At 39.9% G+C, this 21,232-nt stretch overlaps 2 protein-coding genes across 2 annotated transcripts; one reads left to right on the forward strand and one right to left on the reverse strand.

Moving 5' to 3' along the window:
* Positions 1–2,276: 2,276 nt before the first annotated feature.
* LOC147480149 (uncharacterized) lies at positions 2,277–3,225 on the reverse strand. Its single transcript, XM_086578571.1, has 2 exons — positions 2,619–3,225; positions 2,277–2,518 (listed from the first exon to the last, which is right to left on the reverse strand). Exons 1-2 carry the CDS (start codon positions 3,223–3,225, stop codon positions 2,277–2,279), a joined length of 849 nt encoding a protein of 282 aa, XP_086434697.1.
* A 7,188-nt stretch (positions 3,226–10,413) lies between these two features.
* Positions 10,414–12,416, forward strand: LOC147480150 (uncharacterized). Its single transcript, XM_086578572.1, has 2 exons — positions 10,414–10,981; positions 12,343–12,416. Exons 1-2 carry the CDS (start codon positions 10,414–10,416, stop codon positions 12,414–12,416), a joined length of 642 nt encoding a protein of 213 aa, XP_086434698.1.
* Positions 12,417–21,232: the final 8,816 nt, after the last annotated feature.

Below are 21,232 nucleotides of genomic sequence, written 5' to 3' on the forward strand. Positions count from 1 at the left end.
AAAGGTATACTTCAGAAGTTCAAAACAGCAAATTTTTACTTGCGCAACTGTTGCTCATACTTATAGACATGTAGTCCATTCCTGAGGCAGTGTACAAATAGTGTGAACACGTACAACTTTGTCTTGTAGACTATACGCTTCCAAGTATTTTCCCAGGAGTAATGCTACACTAACACAGAAAAAATGACACAGTCAATACACAGTGACGTGACATGTTGCAACATCGATGTTGCAATAGTGAAAATATGAGCCAAAATCTCTTTTCTCTATCTCAAAACACTTATTTTATTTCCAATATCATCTTCTATTATCTTTTTTTTTTCCATTCTCATCTTTTTTTCTTCATAACAAACCATTCATTTTTTGATTTTTATAGTGCAACATTGATGTTGCAGTGGTTTTTGTGATGCAGCATTGACATTGCAGTTGTATTTCTCGGTGTAATATTAATGTTGCAGTGATTTTTATAGTGCCATATTGATGTTGCATTGGTATTTCTCGAGACAACATTGATGTTGCAGTGGTTTTTATAGTGTAACATTGATGTTGCAGTGTTACTTTTCGGTACAATATTGATGTTGCAGTGGTAGTTTTTCACAGTACAACATTGATATTGCAATGCCACATCACTGTGTCGGTCAACTGTATCAGTTTTTCCGTGTCAGTGTAGAATTATTGATTTTCGCAAGTCCTGGGGGTGGTACAATGAGGCTGTCAAGCCAAGTCTAGTTTTGCTGTTCCAAAATTGTGTCCAGCTATTCAGAAACCTTGTAAACCGTAGATTTGTATTGACATACACGGCGATGAATGTGTGTATAATCTCCAAACACAACATTAATGGTTGTAAATATTTTGGAATAACTGGACACACGGTTTTATAACAACAAAACTCAATTCTGTTGATCCCAACTTCTAATCGACCTTGTGCAAACTATTGAACATGTCAATATTAAAAGAAAAATTCTATTATCTTTGTAATAAGCATAATAGGAATCTATTAAATCTGAATTAATAAATATATGCCATCTCGTAATTGGATTATTAAACTGGATTAATAGTGAAATAACGTAATCAACACACAAAAAGTTAAGAGCTTACTTATTTTCTACTCCTTAACCAAAGTTAAATATACAAAATTTTGAATTATATACAGGGGCGGACCCAGCATTTTAACTCTTTCCGGGCTAAACTTAAAAAAAAAAAAAAATAATAGACACATTCCAAAAAAACAAATGAAACACCAGAATTCACAACTAGCCAAATATATATACTAATTCATCAAAATATCTAATCAAGTTCGACTACAAATCTATTTAAAAAGCAAAACTACTTAAATGGTATTTTGCAAGTCTTGCGGGCGTCAAAATCATCTATTACCAAATCCAGATCAATATCATTAGCAAAATCTCTTTCAATGTAGATGACCATTGAATCTGCTAAAAACTCATCTTCCATCTTGTTTCAAAGCTGTGTTTTGATAAGTTTCATGGCTGAGAACGCCCTTTCTGTAGTTGCTGTAGATATGGGAAGAGTGAGTACAAGACGAACCAATCTATCAATCAAGTGGTAGGACTTCGACTTTCCAGTTTCAACTAATCTTCTACACAGCTCAGACATCGTGGACATATTATGGAAAACCAAATTACGACAAACATCAATCTCATAGTGCTGCAGCTGAGTCCTCAATATAAGTAACTCTTGATCCTTTGAAATCTCGAAGTAAAATCTCTCAAAGAAGACTGCAAATATCATCAATCTTAAATGATCTGAAAGCATCTTTAGGGGTCAAAGCAAAACTAAGAGTAAAAAGCTCTATTGTTTCCTCGGTGAATCTACTTTTCAACTCCATTAACTGAAAATCTATGACACTGTTATATATATCAACACGATACCGATGCTCAAACGTTATGCAATCATGTTGCTGACAAGAACGACCGTGCCCATCGTATAACGTGCATCCATATCAGGCATATCAATGTTATTCTTCTTGCAAAACAAGTCAACTTCACAAAAAAAAAGTGCTCCAACCATCGTCTCTCAGTTTTTGAAGGAGTACTTTTGTGGTAGAGACTAAATGCATAGCGTTAATAATGTCTTGAGATTGATCTTGCAGAGCTTTGCAAAGTATGTCAGTGATTCCCATAGTCTTATGTAGCAAATGTAACATGAAAACAAACTCAAACGATCTAAGTGCAATAAGATTACCCTTAGCTTCCCCCCGGTTAGAATTAGTTGATCCGTTTTTTGTATTGTTCTCAAGAACACGAGAAAGTGCACTAAATGAAACTATCAAACTCTTTGATCGAAAATGGGAGCTCGAGCGAGTAGACCCACTCTGCAATGTCGTAATCGATTCTCCCCTTCCTCGTCTCCAGTTCACCATAATCAATCAATTTTTGAATTTCTTCGACTTGAACAACTAGTAACTCAGCTTGGCGCTTAGGAGAAGCCTTAAAATAATTGACAATTGTGCCCAACTTCGAAAAAAACAACCAAATATCTGATACATCTTTAGCAACTGCAACCAATGCTAATTGTAAACGATGAGCTTAAACAATGCACGAATAACGCACTAGAGCACTCCCTAAGAAATAAAGCTTGCAATCCATTCCAAGCACCCCGCATGTTGCTAGCACCATCATACCCTTGACCCCTCATATCATCAACAAAGAGATTGTTTCGAACAAGAATATCACATATTTCATTCTTGAGGGTTTGTGAACAAGTGTCATAAACACAGACAACATCTAAAAACCGTTCACGTACAAAACCATCATAGTCAACAAATCTTAATACAATAGCCATTTGTTCTCTATTTGAAACATCTTGTGATTCATCAACAAGAATACAAAACTTAGCATCTCCAACTTCCTCGCGAATCTTACCCCTCACATGATCACTAATAATATTCAAAAGCTCTTTTTGAATATTCGGAGAAGTATATGTAGCTTTTTCAGAAGCATTATCTAAAACACGATCAATATTAGGATCCAATTCAGCTAAGAACTTAATAAATTCAAGAAAGTTTCCACGATTACTTGACTTGATTGATTCATCATGTCCTCTAAGTGCACAACCTTGTAATACAAGCCATCGGAGAGTCCGTAAAATAGTTTTCAACATAAACCTATTCTTCACTACCTCCTGTTTGTATTGGGCATTTAAAAGATTACCAATGTGCCGAGATGAATTCATTAGATCCTTACAAGCAGCTATAGCAGACATATGAGAGGAACAAGGACCTCCAACATGTTGCAAAAATGCACATTTAACTCCACAATGAACTCTCTTCCAACTTCGAAATCCATTAACAACAAAATTAGAACGTCTAGAACTAAAGACAAAGCAAGGAAAACAGAAAACACTATCTTTTTCTTCAGAATATTCTAGCCAAGGAAAATCGTCAAACCAATGACTATTAAAATACCGGTTTTGTTTTCCATCAATGGTGGGCAGATATTCGTCGAGTTTAGAATGAAGTGGCCCCAATGTGACATAAGCTCGCCCCGATCTCTCGTCCACGCTGATTAATAGGATATTCACTTATTTGACGGCGTAACCCTGGGTCACGTACCAAAGAACTAGTAACACTGGTTTGACTAGATTCAATCCCTTGAGATTTGGGACGAACTTGTTCAATGGGTTCAACTCTTTGGAACTTTGAACGGCCTTGATCATCCTTTTCAATAGTACTAGCAACATTGGATGTGTCGGCCGTTTCTTTTGGTTTAAAAAAAGAATCTATCTTTCGCACTCCCTTCGACATTGAATGTCTAAAAAAAAAAAAAAAAAAATCACACATTTATTTATAATTGTTTGATGAGAAACCTAAATGAGAACTACATGGTTTCAATACACTTGCACAAAAAGATCCTACCCAGTACCCATGGGAGAGGCAGAAATGGTTTTGCAATTTATGAAATATTTTATTCACCCAATTCTAATTCAAACAACCATAACAAGATTATACTATAATCAGACCAACTCATGCAACTGAAATCTATAAAAAACAACAACTAAACCAATGTAACAAATGAACAACAAATCTAATTACCTGCCAATGAGCCAATCTCGACAGTAATATCACCACGAATAGTTTCAGGAGCAGACTCAGAAAGGTTAGTTGCTCGTTGCTCCAATAATCTTTCGACCAGTAAGATAATTAGATAACTGTAAGAGTAACAACAACATTCAAAATTCCAACCATATATATTGTAATAATAATAATAATAAGCGGAACATACCTTCGAAGTTTGAACGAGTCAATGTGTAAAAAGCTTGAGGCCTTATAATTAATATCTGGAAATCATATATCTGAATAACATAATAGAATAATCCTCAAGATTCAAGAGACTGAAGAAAGAGAGAGAGCAGGGTTCGTACTTTGTAGTCGACTAGTCGTAGTCTCGTAGAGTCGGTAGAGAGAAATAAGGTAGAGAGAAAGAATGGGGTTCGTCCTTAGAAGAGTCGTAAAGTCGTTCGTAACTTTGGTTTTTTTTTTTGTTATGTAGGCTAGCTAATGGGCTTTCAGAGTTTCAGTGATGCCTACTTTTTTTTTTTAAGGAAACCACCCCGGGCTGAAGCCTGGTGCAGCCCTCTCCTTGGTCCGCCCCTGATTATATATGTAGAGGTTTGGTGTTTTGGGGTGAACGACTTGATGTTATGTTTTATGAAGAATGGCTGCACTCTTCTTGGGATAAGAGTTGTCTACATATCAACTATTTATAGATGTTTGAGCTGACCTTCCTTATTTGCTCCAGGTCGTTATCAAGTGTAGATCCATATTTTTGCTATATTAATGATTCGACATTACTCCTGATGTTACAAAGTAAACGTCTCCTTGATGGATATAATGGAGTGAAAAGAAGATGGCTTGGGCGACTGGATGCGACATAACTTAAGTTGTCCTAGTGATCTAGTAATCCTTTTTTGCCGCGTTTAGTTAAAAAACTTTAGGTTCTCTATTCTTATCCAAAACCCTTCGCTATTCTCTTCCTTTTCGGGCAAAAAACCCATTGTTGTTCGTTCGAGCTCGGTAAGGAATTGTCTTAGTTGTGAGTTCTTTTGGTTCATTTTTCCTTCCTCCGGCAAAATCCTTCACTGATTGAATGTGGAAGTTCGGAAAGGAACTATTTTGTTTCCTCTAATCTCGTTTCCTTCCTTTTCTGGGTTGTTCAGACCATCAGAGAAGTAGAGTACGGATCAATTCTGTCAAGCTTTAAGACATGGCTTCGACCTCCTCATCTCATCCCACCTCGCCCCCACCTCTCTTATGGAGTTCTTTGTTTCAAAACGCGAATTCTGCCTCAACAGCTAACATGGCGTTAAACAATTGCTCCCACATCATTGAAGATGGTGCTGCTGTAGTGCCGCAAGACCTTATTGAAGAAGGTATTAATGAATGGAAGGACACCTTGGTTGGGTATTTCCTAGATAAGAGAATGGGGTTTCCCTTTGTAAAGAGTTCTCTGGAAAAAATCTGGAAGCTTAAGGGATCTATGGAAATAACTACTGATAGGGATCTTTTTTTCATCACCTTTTCTATGAATGAGGATAAACAAATGGTGCTGGAAGGAGGACCTATTTTCATTGTAGGAAAGATTTTTGTTGTTCGGTCTTGGTCACCTGAAGTGGAAGCGCAGAGAAACAATGTTAACACTGTACCTATTTGGGCCAAACTCTATAATGTCCCAAAAGAACTTTGGACAAAGAATGGTCTTTCATACTTGGCAAGTTTGATAGGTGAGCCTCTCTGTATGGACGGCGCAACATCTTAGAAAAAAAGACTAGATTTTGAGAAGGTCTGCGTTACAATGCCTCTGACATTTGAGTTTCCCAAGTCTGTAAAACTTAAGCTAGGGGGTAAGTATGTGTATCTGGACGTGGAGTATCCTTGGAAGCCACCCTCTTGCACCTCCTGCAGTCGGTTTGGGCATGCTACAGCTAAATGCCCATCAGCTCCAACTCAAGTCTGGGTACCTAGGTCCTGAACTCCAGTAATAAGCTCTGACAGAGTTCAAGTGAGGGCAGTACCAACTACAGGATTACACGCTGACAGTGTTCAAGTGAGGGCAGCTCCTGCTATGATATTACATTCTGACAGCTCTTCCTCTCCTATCCTAAGCACCAATATTGATCAAGTGAGGGCAGCTCCGGCAAGTGCTAGTCCCTCATTGCACTTGACGAACCCCTTCTCAGCACTAGCTACTGAGGATGTTTACGGTGGCATAAATGGTAGTATAATGTCAAACCCCAGTAGCAATAGGCCACTGTTAGTCACTCCTTCTTTGTATGTAAGGAACACACCGCCTTCTAGAGGTTTATTGTTCAGCTCTCGTGGTAACACTACAGTAGCCTTGCGGGCATCCTCAAACCCTCCAGAGGTTATCGGAGACAGTCACAGGGATTCTGGTACTCGAGGAAATGAAGTTGTGATTTATAATACAACTTGAGATCAAAATGAGCTAGCAAGTAATGATGATAACATCTTGACTGAAGAGGAGTTATTCCACTTCAGTTTAGAGAATAACATATATGCAGCCCTTATACTGGAGGAAGAAGGCATAGTGGATGATGATATCTCTGAGCAGCAGGAGGAACCATTTGATGATCAGAATATGGTATCAAACCTAGCTACACCTCTGCATATGCCATCATAGGTTACTACTAGAGCGCAACTTCAAAAGTAGCAAAAATCTGGCAAAAGAAGCACTAGAAGGCCAAAGGGCTCAGGTAACAAAAACAAACAAAAACGATAGTTTTTTATGAAGATATGTATATACAATGTTAGAGGAATAAATGATCTGAAAAAAGCAAGAGATTTAAATATTTTCAGAACTCGAAATAATCTATCCTGTTTTTGCATCCTTGAAACAAAAGTCAAAATAGAAAAATTTCAAGTTATTAACAATGTCTGCTGCGCTGCTTGGTCTTTTGAGAACAATTACTCTAGTGATCGCTCTGGTCGTATTTGGATATCTTGGGATCCTTCTCAGCTATATGTTTCCAAAATTCTGGAAAGTGCTCAGTTTATTCATGCTCAAGTCATGGTACTAGCTTCTTCACAAGTGTTTCATTTTACAAGTATCTATGCAAGTAATAAAAGAGCAGAGAGGCATATTCTTGGGCAAAACCTCATCAATCTGCATGGAACAATCACTGGCCCTTGGTGTGTGATGGGCGACTTTAACAATGTCCTTTACTCTCATGAAAGGATCAGCTCAGAATTGGTGCATCCTAGGGAAACTATTCCCTTTGCTCACTGTCTTAACACTATAAGTCTTTATGATCATAGCTCTAGTGGATGTTTTTTTACTTGGACTAACAATGGAGATGGTTTATTTCGAAAGTGGTCTAAGATAGACAGGTGCTTGATTAACCCAATGTGGGTAGCTATGTTCCCTTATTCTGGAGTTGGGTTCTTACCATAGGGACTCTCTGATCACACACCGATTGTGTTAACCCTCTCTAACAGGATTATCTGCAGACCTCTGTTTTGTTTTTGCAACTACTGGTTGGTTAATCCTTTATTCAAGGAAACCCTTAGCAAATGTTGGTCTATACCACAACAAGGAAATCCCTCCTACATGCTGTCTAAGAAGCTCAAACTTCTAAAGGATGCTCTCAAAGGATGGCGAGACACCTCCCGAGATCTTGAGAATTTGGTGAACACCGCAAAAAACAAATCTTGAAGATATACAAAAAAAAGGTTGCATTCGAAACCTCTAGACATTCATCTTTTTAATCTTGAAAGAGTAAAGAGGTCGGAGCTCTGTTCTCTCATGCTCATGGAAGAACATGATCTTTTGCAAAGAACCCACACTGATTGGCTATCTTTTGGGGACAAATGCAATGCATTTTTTCACAACTCTGTCAAAGAAAGGAAGACCAGAAATAACATTTGGTCTATTATTGATGCAAAAGGAGATATGCAGGAAGGTCAAGATAATGTAGCCCAAGCATTCATATCTTATTATTCTGATCTCTTGGGTGAAACCTCTCTATCTACATGCTCTCTTCAGTTCTTAGAGCAGCTCAATCTCCCTGGGTTAACCTCAGATATGGCCAACAATCTGGTGAAGGATATCACAAACTTGGAAATCAAGGAAGCTATTTTCTCTATGGAGGACAACAAAACCCCTGGTCCAAATGGGTTTAATGCCTTCTTCTTCATGAAATCCTCGGGACATAGTGGGTAATGATTTCATTCTTGCAATTAAGCATATTTTTTATCATAAAGTCATCCAGAGAGGTAAAAACTCTACTTTACTATGCTTAATACCCAAATCTCTTGCCCTTTCTAAGGTTGATGAATTCAAACCTATTGCTTGTTGTAATACTATTTATAAATGTGTTACTAAGATTCTTACAAGCAGGATGAAGGACTGTATCACTTTCTTAATCTCTGGAGCTCAGTCTGGCTTTGTACCAGGCAGAAACATCCAAGATAATCTCATTCTGGCCCATGAATTGATTCGAGGTTACTCAAGGAAACATGGATCTAGAAACTGTGCTATCAAGATTGATATCAGGAAAGCCTTTGATTCTATTAATTGGAAGGCCATGGAAATGATTTTGCACAGCTTTGGTTTCCCCCCTCTCTTCGTAGAATGGCTTACAATGTGCTACTGCTCTCCAACATATTCCATTATGTTAAATGGCACCTCTGAAGGCTTCTTTGAAGGTGAAAAAGGTTTGCAGCAAGGTGATCCTGTCTCGCCATACTTGTTTGTTCTTGTAATGGAAATCCTCTCTGGACTACTAAGGCAAGCTCTCATCTCTGGGCAGATTCATCCCCACTTTAAGTGCAAAAAACTAAGTATCGCTCATCTGTTTTTTGTGGACGATGCCCTTCTTTTCTGCAAAGGAGACATGGACTCCATTTTAGCTATGAAGGAGATACTCCAGAAATTCTCTCAAGTTATAGGACTAAATATAAACTCGGCCAAATCCAATTTACTTGTTGGTTGTATGTCCTCAGCTGCGGGTGAAGACTTAGCAAATGCATTGGGTCTCTCTCATATCTCCCCCAATCTCCTATCTTGGACTTCCCCTGACGTCATCAAGACTTAGAATAAGAGATTGTCTCCCATTGGTGGAACGTTTAACTTCCAGAATTTTAAACTAGAAGAATAAAACCTTGTCAAGAGCAGGTAGACTTGAACTCATTCAATCAGTTCTTTCATCATTTCAAGTTTATTGGTCCAAAACTTTTGTCCTCCCAAAGAAAGTGCTTGACAAGGTTTCCAAGATTTGCAATCGATTCCTTTGGTCTGGACCTAGCATGACAAACAAAATGCATCATGCAAGTCATGAGGTTCTTAGATTCTCAAAGGAACAGGGTGGTTTGGGCATGACGGATGCATGAACATGGAATAAGGCTGCATACTGTGGCCTCGTTTTTAGAATTGCAGTGAAAGAGGACTCTTTGTGGCCAAATTGGACATGGAGCCAGCAGATCAAAAAACATTATTTATGGACTATGAGAATTCCTTCCAGCTACTCTTGGGTTTGGCGAGGAATCCTACAGCACAGAGATATAGCTAGGAATCATATTAAGTATATTATTGCAGATGGCACCAATACATGGTTCTGGCATGACCTATGGTGCTCAAGCAAACCTCTATGGGAGATATCGGAAGCAAGAAATCTTTTTAATCTTAACGAGGTAGCAAAGGTTAGTGATGTTTTGGAGCAAGGTGAATGGTCCTCAGCTATTACCTCTCTCCCAGATGGACACATCAAGAATATTATCCTGGGGACTGAAGTTAATAGATATCTGGGAAGGATGAAGTAGTATGGGCCCCTAGTACCACAGGGGATTTCACAGTGAAGTCAGCATACTCAGTGCTAAGAAAAGTGAGAACAAAGGTAAAATGGTATAAAGTGGTGTGGGGGAAGCTCTCTGTACCAAAACATTCATTCACTTTATGGCACTTACTCTCAAACTGCCTTCCTACGCAAGATAGGGTGATCTAAAAGAAAGTGCTGCAACACTCTGAATGCAGTCTCTGTAATGCTTCGACAGAGCACTCCAAGCACTTATTCTTTGATTGTTAATACTCAAAGAACATATGAGAATCTGTTAAGAGGAGACTTGGGATATGAGGGGATGTAAAGGGATCTACTGAAGAATGGTACAAGATCTTCTGTCTATGTAGAATCAACTCCACTAGAGTTGATATCTATAAGGCATGTATTTGTGCTACAGTACATGAAATATGGTGTGAGCTAAATCGAAGAAAGAAAAAAAATCTAAAGGTTTCGGCGCTGCAGTTAAGTATCAAGATCATGTCCAATATGTAGCTATATCTTCAGTGGAATCTAACTGACATGAAGGAATCTGCATCTCTTAGAATATTGGCAGCAAGATTGGGGCTGAAGCTAAATTTCAAGGATCCAATCTCCAACTAGATGGCTTGGACACCACCAGAGGAAGACTCATACATGCTCAATACTGACGGCTCTGTCCAAGACAATGGCAATGGCTTTGGAGGGATCATCAGAGATAATCTTGGGAATGTTAAATTGGCGTATGCTAGCAGCTCACCTAAAACGTCAGTTGTATATCAGGAACTTCTCGTGATAGCAAATGGTCTTCAACTTGTGATAGTGCAAGGTATCTCCAAGTTAGAAGTGAACTCGGACTCTTCAGAAGCTATCCACAGCATTCAGGATTCAGGCCAAAGCCCATGGTACGACTCTTCAGAAGCTATCCACAGCATTCAGGATTCAGGCCAAAGCCCATGGTACTGTGCAAACATTGTGGCCCAAATAGCTTTTCTAAGTAGGCTTTTTGTTAAATGCACTTTTAAGCATGTATATAGAGAGGGTAATCAGGTAGCTGACTATCTTTCAAAGTTGTACAAATCTCGGGATGAGCTTGTCATTTCTTTTACTCCACCTCTTGATCTAAAGCTACATAGTATTGTGGAGGAGGATAGAAAAGGAAGGATGTACTTGAGATTTTCTTCCAATACAGGTTGAGGTCTGCCATAACCTCTAAACTTTTGAAAAAAAATGTCTCCTTGATTGGCGTGTTGATTGAACTCCAGGATTACGCTAGATGATTTGCTTCCATATATGGCTGTAACTGAGATTTGGGGCGACTTGAGTCTGAGTCGTTACAACGTACTGGCAATGTGGTACGAGTCGATGGAGATATGACCTGGGTTGTGGACACGTGTGCTGTAGTGATATGTAATGTATGAACGGAGGGTACTTACACAACCCCCCTTTGTTTTACTTATTGTTTAGACATGTATGGTGTGAAACTAAAAGTTAAAACAAAGCTTTTTAACACGTGTTTGTATGATGGGTTTTTGTATTTTGGAAAAATGTACGGGAACAATTGGATATGACTCATGGGCCCAAAATCACGGCGGTTTGTGGGCGAGTTATGATTGTGTTTTTTGGGAATACGAAACATTTTTCTGATATCGAGGTTTTGTGCAGTTGAAGGGTTTATGGTCTCTTGGTGACTTCTCATTTTCATTATATCAGCACGAGTCAAGAAAAAGTAGAGTGAAAGAAAAAGAAAAAAACTTTTCCAACATTTCGTCTTCAAGTGTGTGTTCTTGATCTAAAAAAGTTTGATATTTTGTTTATATTATTTTCGCAATGTCTATGACCAGTAATAGTTTGAGTGGTGAAGTGGAGATTGACCAGTGGAGAGAGAACAATAAGCGAAGAAGATGTTGAAGTTAGGGCTCGTAGTAGAGTTGGGGCATCATCGTCTTCTCTATTGGAGACGATAACTGAGGAGGTGGAGTCTAGGTCGGTAGGTTGTTATGCTGCTTTGAGGGAGGAGTTTGGTTGGGTAGAGTCTGACTTGGAGATGTACGACTGGAGTGAGGAGAAGAAGATATATAAGAGTGATTATGTTCCTCTAAATAGGGGAGTGGTGGTTTGTTATGGGTAGTTGAAGGCTGGGATGAGGTTGCCGCTTTCCTGTCTTACTGTTGAGATTTTGAACTATTGTGGAAAAGCCCCTTGTTAGTTCATAGGGAATAGTTGGAGGGTTTTCCATGTGTTGGATTTGTTGAATGAGCGGGGTTATAATATCTGCTTAGGGGATGTGTTGGAGCATTTTTCTATGAAAAGGTCGTCTGCAATGAACTTTAGTTTGCAGGTCGTAAGGGGGAAGTCTTCCTTGATTATGGGGTGAGTAAGGAGGAATAGGGGTGTAGGTCGTTGTTGGTTTTGGGTAATTACACCCCCTCTGGGTGTGAGTTGAATACCCGTTCTGTAAAGTGGGATGGTAGGTAGTTATTTTGTAGGTCGTATGTAAGTATTGTATTTGATATGTTGTATGTTATGAAATTTTTGTTTCCTTTTGTGCAGAGGTTTCCATTCGGGATCATCCTCATCTTGACGTTGTAGAAAAGTTTGCTTGTTTGAGTTGGGAGGAGAAATGAGCTATTTTGGGGGAGGTTGCCCACTACTTTAAGAAGCGTGGAGGGGAGAAGATCAACCAGAAGAAGGTAGAGCAAAAGAAGAGGGCTACTAAGCTCGTTTTTGACATTTCTAATTCTAGCTTGGACGCTGAAATGGAGAGGGAGAGCCAAAGGAGGGCACCTGTTTATGGAGTGAGAATGACTGGAGGAGCTGTTGATAGCTGTTCTGCTCCTAAACGTGCTGAGGGGGGTGATGGTGACTGATTTGGTCGTGCTGCTGGTGCAAGTGCTGGGGGAGGTGGTGATGCTCCTGCTCCTTTCCGGAGGCCTCAGCTGAAGAGGCGTTCTGAGGTGGCTGAGCCTGAGGGGAGAAGAGGTCCTGAACTGAGTCTGAGGAACGACCTAGTGCTGGGGAAGGTCGTACCTTTTCAAGTCGAGTTCCTTTGAAGAAGATGAACCTGAAAGAGCTGGCTGTTGATGTGGGGGTAGCTGATGCCCGGGGCAAGAAGAAGGCTAGTGAGATTGAGCCAGATGCCCAGAAATACAAGGGGTCAGGGAGTACGGCCCCAAGTGGCAAGAGTGGTGATGCCATCCTGGACCGGGTGGTCAGCTACTACGACCCGGTGAGTGGGTTGACCAAGTTGGTGAAGAACTTGGATTGTAGTTTCAAGTCTTCATTAGTTGCTGGAGGGCTGTTGGAGAGTGTTGCCTTGGATGGGGACAGGCTCCAGCTGGAGACTGGGAAGGATTTGGGGGTGAACCTGAGAGATATGGATCGCTCATTGTGCTTCATAAGTGTCCATCCGATTTGTGTTTGTGCTCTGTTTGTATCTTTACAATCTAACTTATTTTGTTGGTTTTGTCAAGTTCTGGCCATGTCCAGGAAGTTGAGGGAGATGACCACTATCTCTGACCTGTACAAGAAGGAGCTGGATGCGGCCAAGGAGGCTTATGACAAGTTGGTGTCTGTGCAAGAGGTGGAGAGGGCTGAAGTGATGGGGCTGAGGTCGCAGGTCGGGGATCTAGCTGGGAAGGTGGCCTTGCTGCAACCAACACTTGATGCTTCTAAGGTGGAGGTTCAACATTGGGTTAATGAGACCAAGCGAGCTCAGGACGTTGCTAAAAGAGCTCAAAAAGAATACATCGACTTGGTAGAGAGTGGGGATGTTTACGTTATAGTGGATGACTTCATGGAGCTAGAACGTAAATACAAAACCCTCAAGAGGTCGGTTGAAGGTGGGGCTGCAATAGTAGATGTGGATAGTGCTGTTGCAGATGCTAGTAGATGACCTGATCTACCATCCGTGCTGGATGCGGGTGGTGATTTGGCTAGCAGCTCTGTTGGAGAAGAGAGCTGCCAACTGGATCCCTTGAATGTAAGGAATCTTCCTTGTGTCAATTGATCTTTGCTTTTCTTGTCAGTTGTTTTGATGATAGATGAACTATATTTTCTTACTTACTGTGTTTGATAATGATAACTGATATTGACAATTTTGATTTTTGATGGAATACTGAGGTCGTTTTCTCAGGATAACCTGGGGGCCTCTAGTATCTAACCAAATTTGTATGTAAGTAGAAATATTTAAATTACTTACTTGTTGAGATTGTGTTTGAATTTTGCATGCCAGTGATTGCTTTTATTGCTATTTGATTTGTTGTTCGACGACCTGTGCTGCATGGTAGTGGACTTGACGTCCTGTTTGAACTATGGTAGATCATCAAATGTTCTAAGGTCGTAACTTGTTTGGTTCACGACCTGATTAGATGAGCGTAGCTGTCACTTAGGTCTCCTCGTGTGTGTTGATTGGGTCGTTCCTTTAGGGGGAACTTCTTATTGACTGATAACTAACCTATGAATGGTAGTTATAGTTGAGCCGAACTTAACCCTTTTCAAAAGCCTTAAGTTGGCATTAGGTCCTTTTGGGGGTCCCTTTTGTTTGTATTTGACTGATGATTGCGTGACAATTACAGTTGAATCATGCTTGGCATTGGTGTTAAATTGATTTAGGGTCCTTTTGGGTTACCTTGGGTTGGATTTGATTGGTAATTAACCATTGTGTGGTAATTATAGTTGTGTCGTTCGTAACTCCGGCTTTGGTATATGACCTGTCATTGTGATGTCTCAGATCGGGTAGCTTAGTGCAAAATGCGTGGTACTCATGTAATGCAAAGATGACATTTGTACGCGAAATGTTGATGAAATGTTATTCATATTGACTGATACATGTGGAGAAAGATTATTGATAAAATCGCTTGAGGAGAGTTGTGTTCCAAGGTCGAGTAAGCATATCACCGAGCTTAGTTTTAATCCAGTATGCTCCATTTCCAACAACTTTGTCTACAATATAGGGGTCCTCCCATGTTGGGTCGAGCTTAACTGGAGCTAGTGTCTTTTTAGAGGACTAGGTCGCCAGCTTGGAAAGATCTTGGGACGACCTTCTTGTTGTAAGATCATTGGATTGTTTGGTGGTACTAAGCTAGGGATATTGCAGCTGTTTCCCTTCTCTTTTCTAGGAGATCGACTTCTTTTGCCAAGATGTTGTCATTGTCTTTTGATTCAACGATTTCAGATCATGTGGTGGTAATTGTGAGCTCCGATGGTATGACTGGTTCTGTTCCGAAGCAAAGTGTGAAAAGAGACTCATTGGTACTGGCTCTGGCTGTTGTTCATTATGCCCATAGGATGTTCTCGAGTTGTTCTGGCCATTGGCTTTTCTTGCTTTCCAACTTCTTTTGGAGATTTTCTTTGATTGATTTGTTAGTAGCCTCTACTTGACCATTGCTTTGTGCATATCTAGCTGTAGAAAATGCTTGAATGATGCGCCATTTTTATAGAAATGCCTTTACTTGTGAGCCAGCAAATAGGGTTCCGTTGTCCATGACAAGGGTGTGGGGTAGGCCAAATCTTGTGATGATATTGGTCCATATGAAGTTGATGATGTGGACTTCTTTAACTTGAACTAGTGGGATTGCTTCAACCCATTTGGTGAAGTAATCTGTGGCTGTTAGAACGTATTTGAGTCATGTTTTCTTTTGTTGAATGATTGGTCCCATGATGTCTTGCCCTTATATATGAAAAGGCTATGGGTTGCTATGTTGATCAATTCCCGTGCCGGACTTAGATGGTTGTGACCAAATGTTTGACATTGGTGGCATTTGAGAACGTACTTCTTTGCCTCGATGTGCATGCCTGGCCAATAATACCCATGGGCGATTGCTTTATAAGCTAAAGATTGTGCTCCTGCATGGTTGCCACATTCACCTTTGTGAATTTCGTCGAAGATGAGTTGGCCTTCACGTGGAGTTATGCACCTTAGGTGGGGTCCTCCTAGGGCAGGGATCGGGTTGGGTTCGGGTCAGATATGGCTATATCCGAATCTGAATCCGAATAGTTTCATAATATCCGAATCCGAATAGTTTCATAATATCCGAACCCGATTATATCCGAAATTTAATATCCGAACCCTAAACCAAACCTGATTATATCCGACTAACCCGATCGGATAACACTAAAAATTAAAAAAAAGCCCAAAAATATATCCGAACCCGAATCCAACAGACCCGACCCAAACCCGACCCGAATAAGTAAACGGATATAAAAATGACCCGAATCCGAACTATTCGGGTTTGGGTCGGGTCGGATTCGGGTCAAACCCAACCCGATTCCCTACCCTAGGTCCTCCTATGGATTTACGGAACAATCGTCCGCTAATTATGGTGTATCTAGGAGCTCGGAATTGTATGGCATGAGCGTTCTTTGCTTATGTTGGGAGTTCCCCATGTAGGATAAATTTTAGAAATGGGACTATCCAAGATTGAGTGATCTCTTCTTCATATGAGGGCTGAAAGTCTGTGAGGTTGTTGACACTATTCTTGCTGGTAGGCGAGCCTTTCCAGGATGTCAATGTAGACTGTGTTGGGACATGCCTCTTGGGTTTTTGAGGCTAAGAAAGCCAAACTGTCTGCATGTCTATTGTCTTCTCGGGGAATGTGTTCCAAGGAGAATGTTTTGAACGAGCTGATGATGTCATTGACGACCTGAGTATATTTGGCCAGGTTTGCTCCGTTTCTTACATACTCTTTTGTGATCTGCTTGACGATTAGTTGTGAGTCACTGTAAGCCTTTAGCTTCTAGACTTGTAGCTATTGTGCCATGCGAAGGCCTATGATCAATCATCATGCCTCATATTTCGCTTCATTGTTTGATGTTGCAAAATCGATCTTGATTGACTTCTGTAGATGTGTTCCTTTTGGTGAAGTTAACACAACCCCCAGTCCACTGCCGCTATTGTTGCATGCTCCATCTACGTAGAGGTGCCATGTGTCTGGGGTGGTTGGTTGTTGGAATGTTATGATGGGCTCGGGTTCCCAGTGGACATCCTTATGGGAAGTCAGCAATGACCTGGCCTTTGCGAGACGTTATGGGAACGAACTTGGTGTGATGCTCACCAAGTTCTTTAGCCCATTTGGCCATGTGAGATGTTTTGTTGTTAGAACTCAAGACCTGTTTGATGGGTACATCTTTGATGACCTTGATACTGTGAGCTTGGAAGTAAGGTCGGAACTTTTGAGCAGAGTAGAGCAAAGACAGTATTGTTTTCTCTAATGTTGAGTAATGTTTTTCTGCATCTTCTAATGTCTTGCTGGTGAAGTAGACTGGTTTTTCGATTCCCTCGCTTTCGCAAAATAGGACCGAGCTGAATGCGAAGTCGGTAGTTGTAAGGTAAAGCCCCAACGTCTCTCCTTCAGTTGGTTTGGACATGACGGGCGGAGTTGATAGGTAAGCTTTCAGGTCGTTGAAAGCTTTGTGGCATTCGTCTGTCCATGTGAATGTTGCGCCTTTCTTCAGTATTTGCAGGAATGGTCTGCACTTGTCAGATGCACGTGAGATGAATCTGTTGAGGGCTGAAACCATGCCAGATAACTTGTAGATTTGTTGTTTGGAAGTTGGTTCTGGCATTTCAAGGAGAGCTCGTATCTGTTATGGGTTGGCTTCAATGCGCCTTTGTGAAACGAGGTATCCTAGGAATTTCCCTGAAGCTACCCTAAATACACATTTTGCTGGATTGAGCTTCATTTTGTTTTGGCGCAATCTTTCAAAGGGTTCTTGTAGGTGGGAAATGTGATCTTTAGCCTTTTCACTTTTGACTACCATGTCATCTATGTAGACTTCCATAGTGTCTCCCAGCAAGTCTTTAAACATCTTTATGACAAGTTTTTGGTAGGTTGCCCCTGCGTTCTTAGCTGAATAGTAGAACGTTGTAGCAGAACGTTTCTTGTTCGGTTATGAAGGGCATCTTTTCTTGGTCTTCCTCTACAAGTGGTATTTGATTGTACCTACTATATGTGATAAGAGCCCAAAACTATAGTTTTAACCCCTTAATAATATTACATTTAGACCAATTATGTGTATAATAAATAAGAGTTAGTACTGTTTACGTGCTTTTGTGTATTTTAGGTCTTGGATCGGAGTCAAATATGTGAAGAAACATGTCACTTTTGCAAGAGAAAGGAGCAAATGTTGGTTGCTAAGAAGTTCTAAGACTAAAGGCCAAGATTCAAGGAGAAAAAGCTTTTTTAAAGCCCGGTCAGAAATAGAGTATAAAAGTCAATAGAACTTCCGCAAGCCGTATCTTTGTACTCAGACCTCGGAATTGGGTCTATTATATGTCAAAACAACTGGCTCAGAAAGAGCTTTCTAATGGTCTAGGCCTTGACCCAATCAAAGGAGTAGAAGTTGAAGAAAATGCTGTTGCAATAATTTCCAGCTGAGAATCCCTTTTTAGACTTAAGTAATTAGGTTTTAGGCTTGATTTAAGGGCCCAAAACATGACTCCAAAGCCCATGCACGAAATTGTAAACCTAGCCCTCTCTTATATAAAGAGGACTAAGGCATAACTCTCAATTACTTAGTTATTATTTAGTTTAGTTATCTAGGATTTAATTCATATAACTTTTCATTGGTTTTAAGTTAGTTAATTATTCAATACTTAGTTTTTAATATAGTGTTCAATTCTTAGACTCTCTTCCATTAGATTAATAAAGTCAAGTATTGTTCTTCATTATGTCTTCTTCTTATTTCTCTATTAATGATAGTCTAATGACTTCTAGCTAAACCTCCATTAGAGGGGTTTGATGAAGCTTTGATGAAGATTTGATGTGTTAGTAAGAATTATTGCATTAAGAGTTTCACTCTAGTAGGTTAGTTGATTCGCCATGAGAATGGGTTGAACTTCCTCACATGCTAATTATTAGTTGGTAGATATTGCCATGAAGAATTAGGGATCAAATACTTAATCTTAATTGGCTAGAATTGCAATAATCTACACTAGCATATTAGGAATCAATCAAAGTGGAATCAAATTCCTTAATTCCTTCTCCATGCATATTCACATTTTCATATTTAATTGCTATAGTATAAGTTAAAATATCTTAATTAGTTCAATCCCCATATTAGTATAATTATAATCCATTACTCTCATTCGTTTTGTTAGAATCGATTAAACTAGGGAAATTTACGTTTAAGAAACTAAGAGTGGAACGAATTCTCTACTCCACATATTGCATGATAAACGAGAGTAGATAACCTTGATCATCTAGTAGTAAATAGCTTTAGTTTTACTTATTCATAGCATAACTAGTTAAGAGTAGGTAAAACTATTGTTTTACGCTTTATCAAATGGCGTCGTTGCCATCTTAGTTTTGTTTAGATTTGTTTCTATTCGTATTTTCGATCTACCAAAACCCCATTAAACCCGCCCACCCTTGTTTGGTTCTAAATGTGTTTATTTGGTTTAGTATATAATTTTTTTTCAAAATTATACCTTGAGCGCGCCCGCCCTAGGTACTCTATTTCGTGAGTGCGCACGCCCTCAAAGTACTAGAATTCGTGTCAAGCAGGAGCGCGCCCGCGCCTTTGTAAGCCTGTTTCCAAGCGCATGCACCCTTCTGACGAAAGCCCGATTTTTCACAGGTTAGTTCCAGCTTTCTTCGTTCAAGTTATTCAATGTTTCCAACTTCGTAAATACACTGAGATTGCGTATACAAGATGCTATTCAAATGCATAGCAAGGAAGCATTCAGGTACTCCTTCTTCAACTCCTCGCATCTTTTGGCAGAGGAGTTTTTAATTCTAGCATGTCAGGGTTGTTTTGACTGCTGTTAGTGGGTTATATTTATTTTGGCCTTAGCCTAGCTTGCATGAGATTAAAGTCCGGTACTAGTAAACCATCTTCTGTTATTTATCGTAAGCGTCAACACACACGCCTATCTAGAATACCACACACTACACCTGCATCAATGGTTAACTAAATAGAGACTCCTCTCTCTGATTTTTACAAGGCCCTTAGCGATAGCCCTAAGTCTTGCATCGTTCTTGCAGGCCCAGTGGGGGATTTTCGAATTCCCCCGAATATATTTAATTTGTTACCGGTTTTTCATGGTTTGGACCACGAGAAACCTTATCAGCATATGCGTAGGATTGAACAAGTTCTTACCACATTTCATCATCCTACCGTTGGTTCGGAGCAAATTAAGCTTAGGGTGTTTCCTTTCACCTTAGCCGATAAGGCGATATCTTGGTTAACTTCACCTAATTCTGTGGATTCATGGGCCAACCTCGTTCAATTGTTCATGGAACAGTTTTACCCACCTTTGAAGACAGATGAAATGCTTCAAAAGATTCATTTCTTCCGCCAGAATCCTCATGAATCCTTTTCAGAGGCCTGGAATCGTTTCATTGATCTTCTCATCAAGTGTCCACATCATAACCTTGCAAAAGACACGCTTGTTTGTGCCTTTTTCAAAGGGCTTTTACATCACCATAAAGAGGTTCTTGACATAATGACTGGGGATAGTTTCCTTAGTAAAGGTGCCTCAGAGGCTTATATGTTTTAGAAGATCAATCTAAACATTAAAATAACTGGGGAGGGTGGGTAATAACATCCCCTGGTCCAGTAATTCTTCTTCCACAGTTAAGGCTGCCAGTATGTTTGAGGTTAAATCTGATCCCGAGCTTAGAACTCTAATCAAATCTCTCACTAAAAAGGTAGAAGCCATTTCTATTCAATATAAGCCTACTTCTGTCATGAACATCAACACTCTTCCATGTAATTTCTGTTACAGCAAAATAATCACCAAGTTACACCTCCAGGGTTTAATAATTAAAATGTTAGGCCAACAAACATTTACAACCAAGCTCCACAAAGACAAGGACAAGGGCAAGGTAATTATAATAATTATAATGCTAATCGAGGTATCGTTCCGGTTAATAATAACTATCGCATCCGACCCGTTAATAATCAACGTGAGATAGTTCCAGTCACACCACCTGTGGCCACTACACCTTCCCAACCGGATAGCTTCGAACACTACATGCAGGCTAACAAGCAGATTTTACAATCCATTAATCATTCCCTACAACAGTTAACCTAGGAGAAAAACCAACCAAAAGGTGTGTTTCCAGGTCAAGCCATACCTAATCTTAAAATGCCAAACACAGCCTTTGAGGTAAACGGTAATACTAGTAATGAAAATATAAACGTAGGTGAGTTAAATGTCATTACCACTCTCTGTTCTGGCAGGGTAGTTGATAACACCGTAACTATGCCAGTTGTTACCCCACCAGTGGTCATTACACCTGATATTTTACTAGATACTGAAGTAGTAACTGACGATCCTACTCCTGTATAGGTACCAGTTAAACCTCGACCCAAGAGGAAAGCAACCAAGGTTAAAACTCCTATTGATCCATATGCTAAATATAGAGAGAACCTACCATTTCCCCAGAGACTAGCCATGTTACACAAGGATACAAATTTTGATGAGATTAGGAAAGTT

The sequence above is a fragment of the Coptis chinensis genome, chromosome 8 (assembly GCF_015680905.1).
Source record: "Coptis chinensis isolate HL-2020 chromosome 8, ASM1568090v1, whole genome shotgun sequence".
NCBI classification, from domain to species: domain Eukaryota; kingdom Viridiplantae; phylum Streptophyta; class Magnoliopsida; order Ranunculales; family Ranunculaceae; genus Coptis; species Coptis chinensis.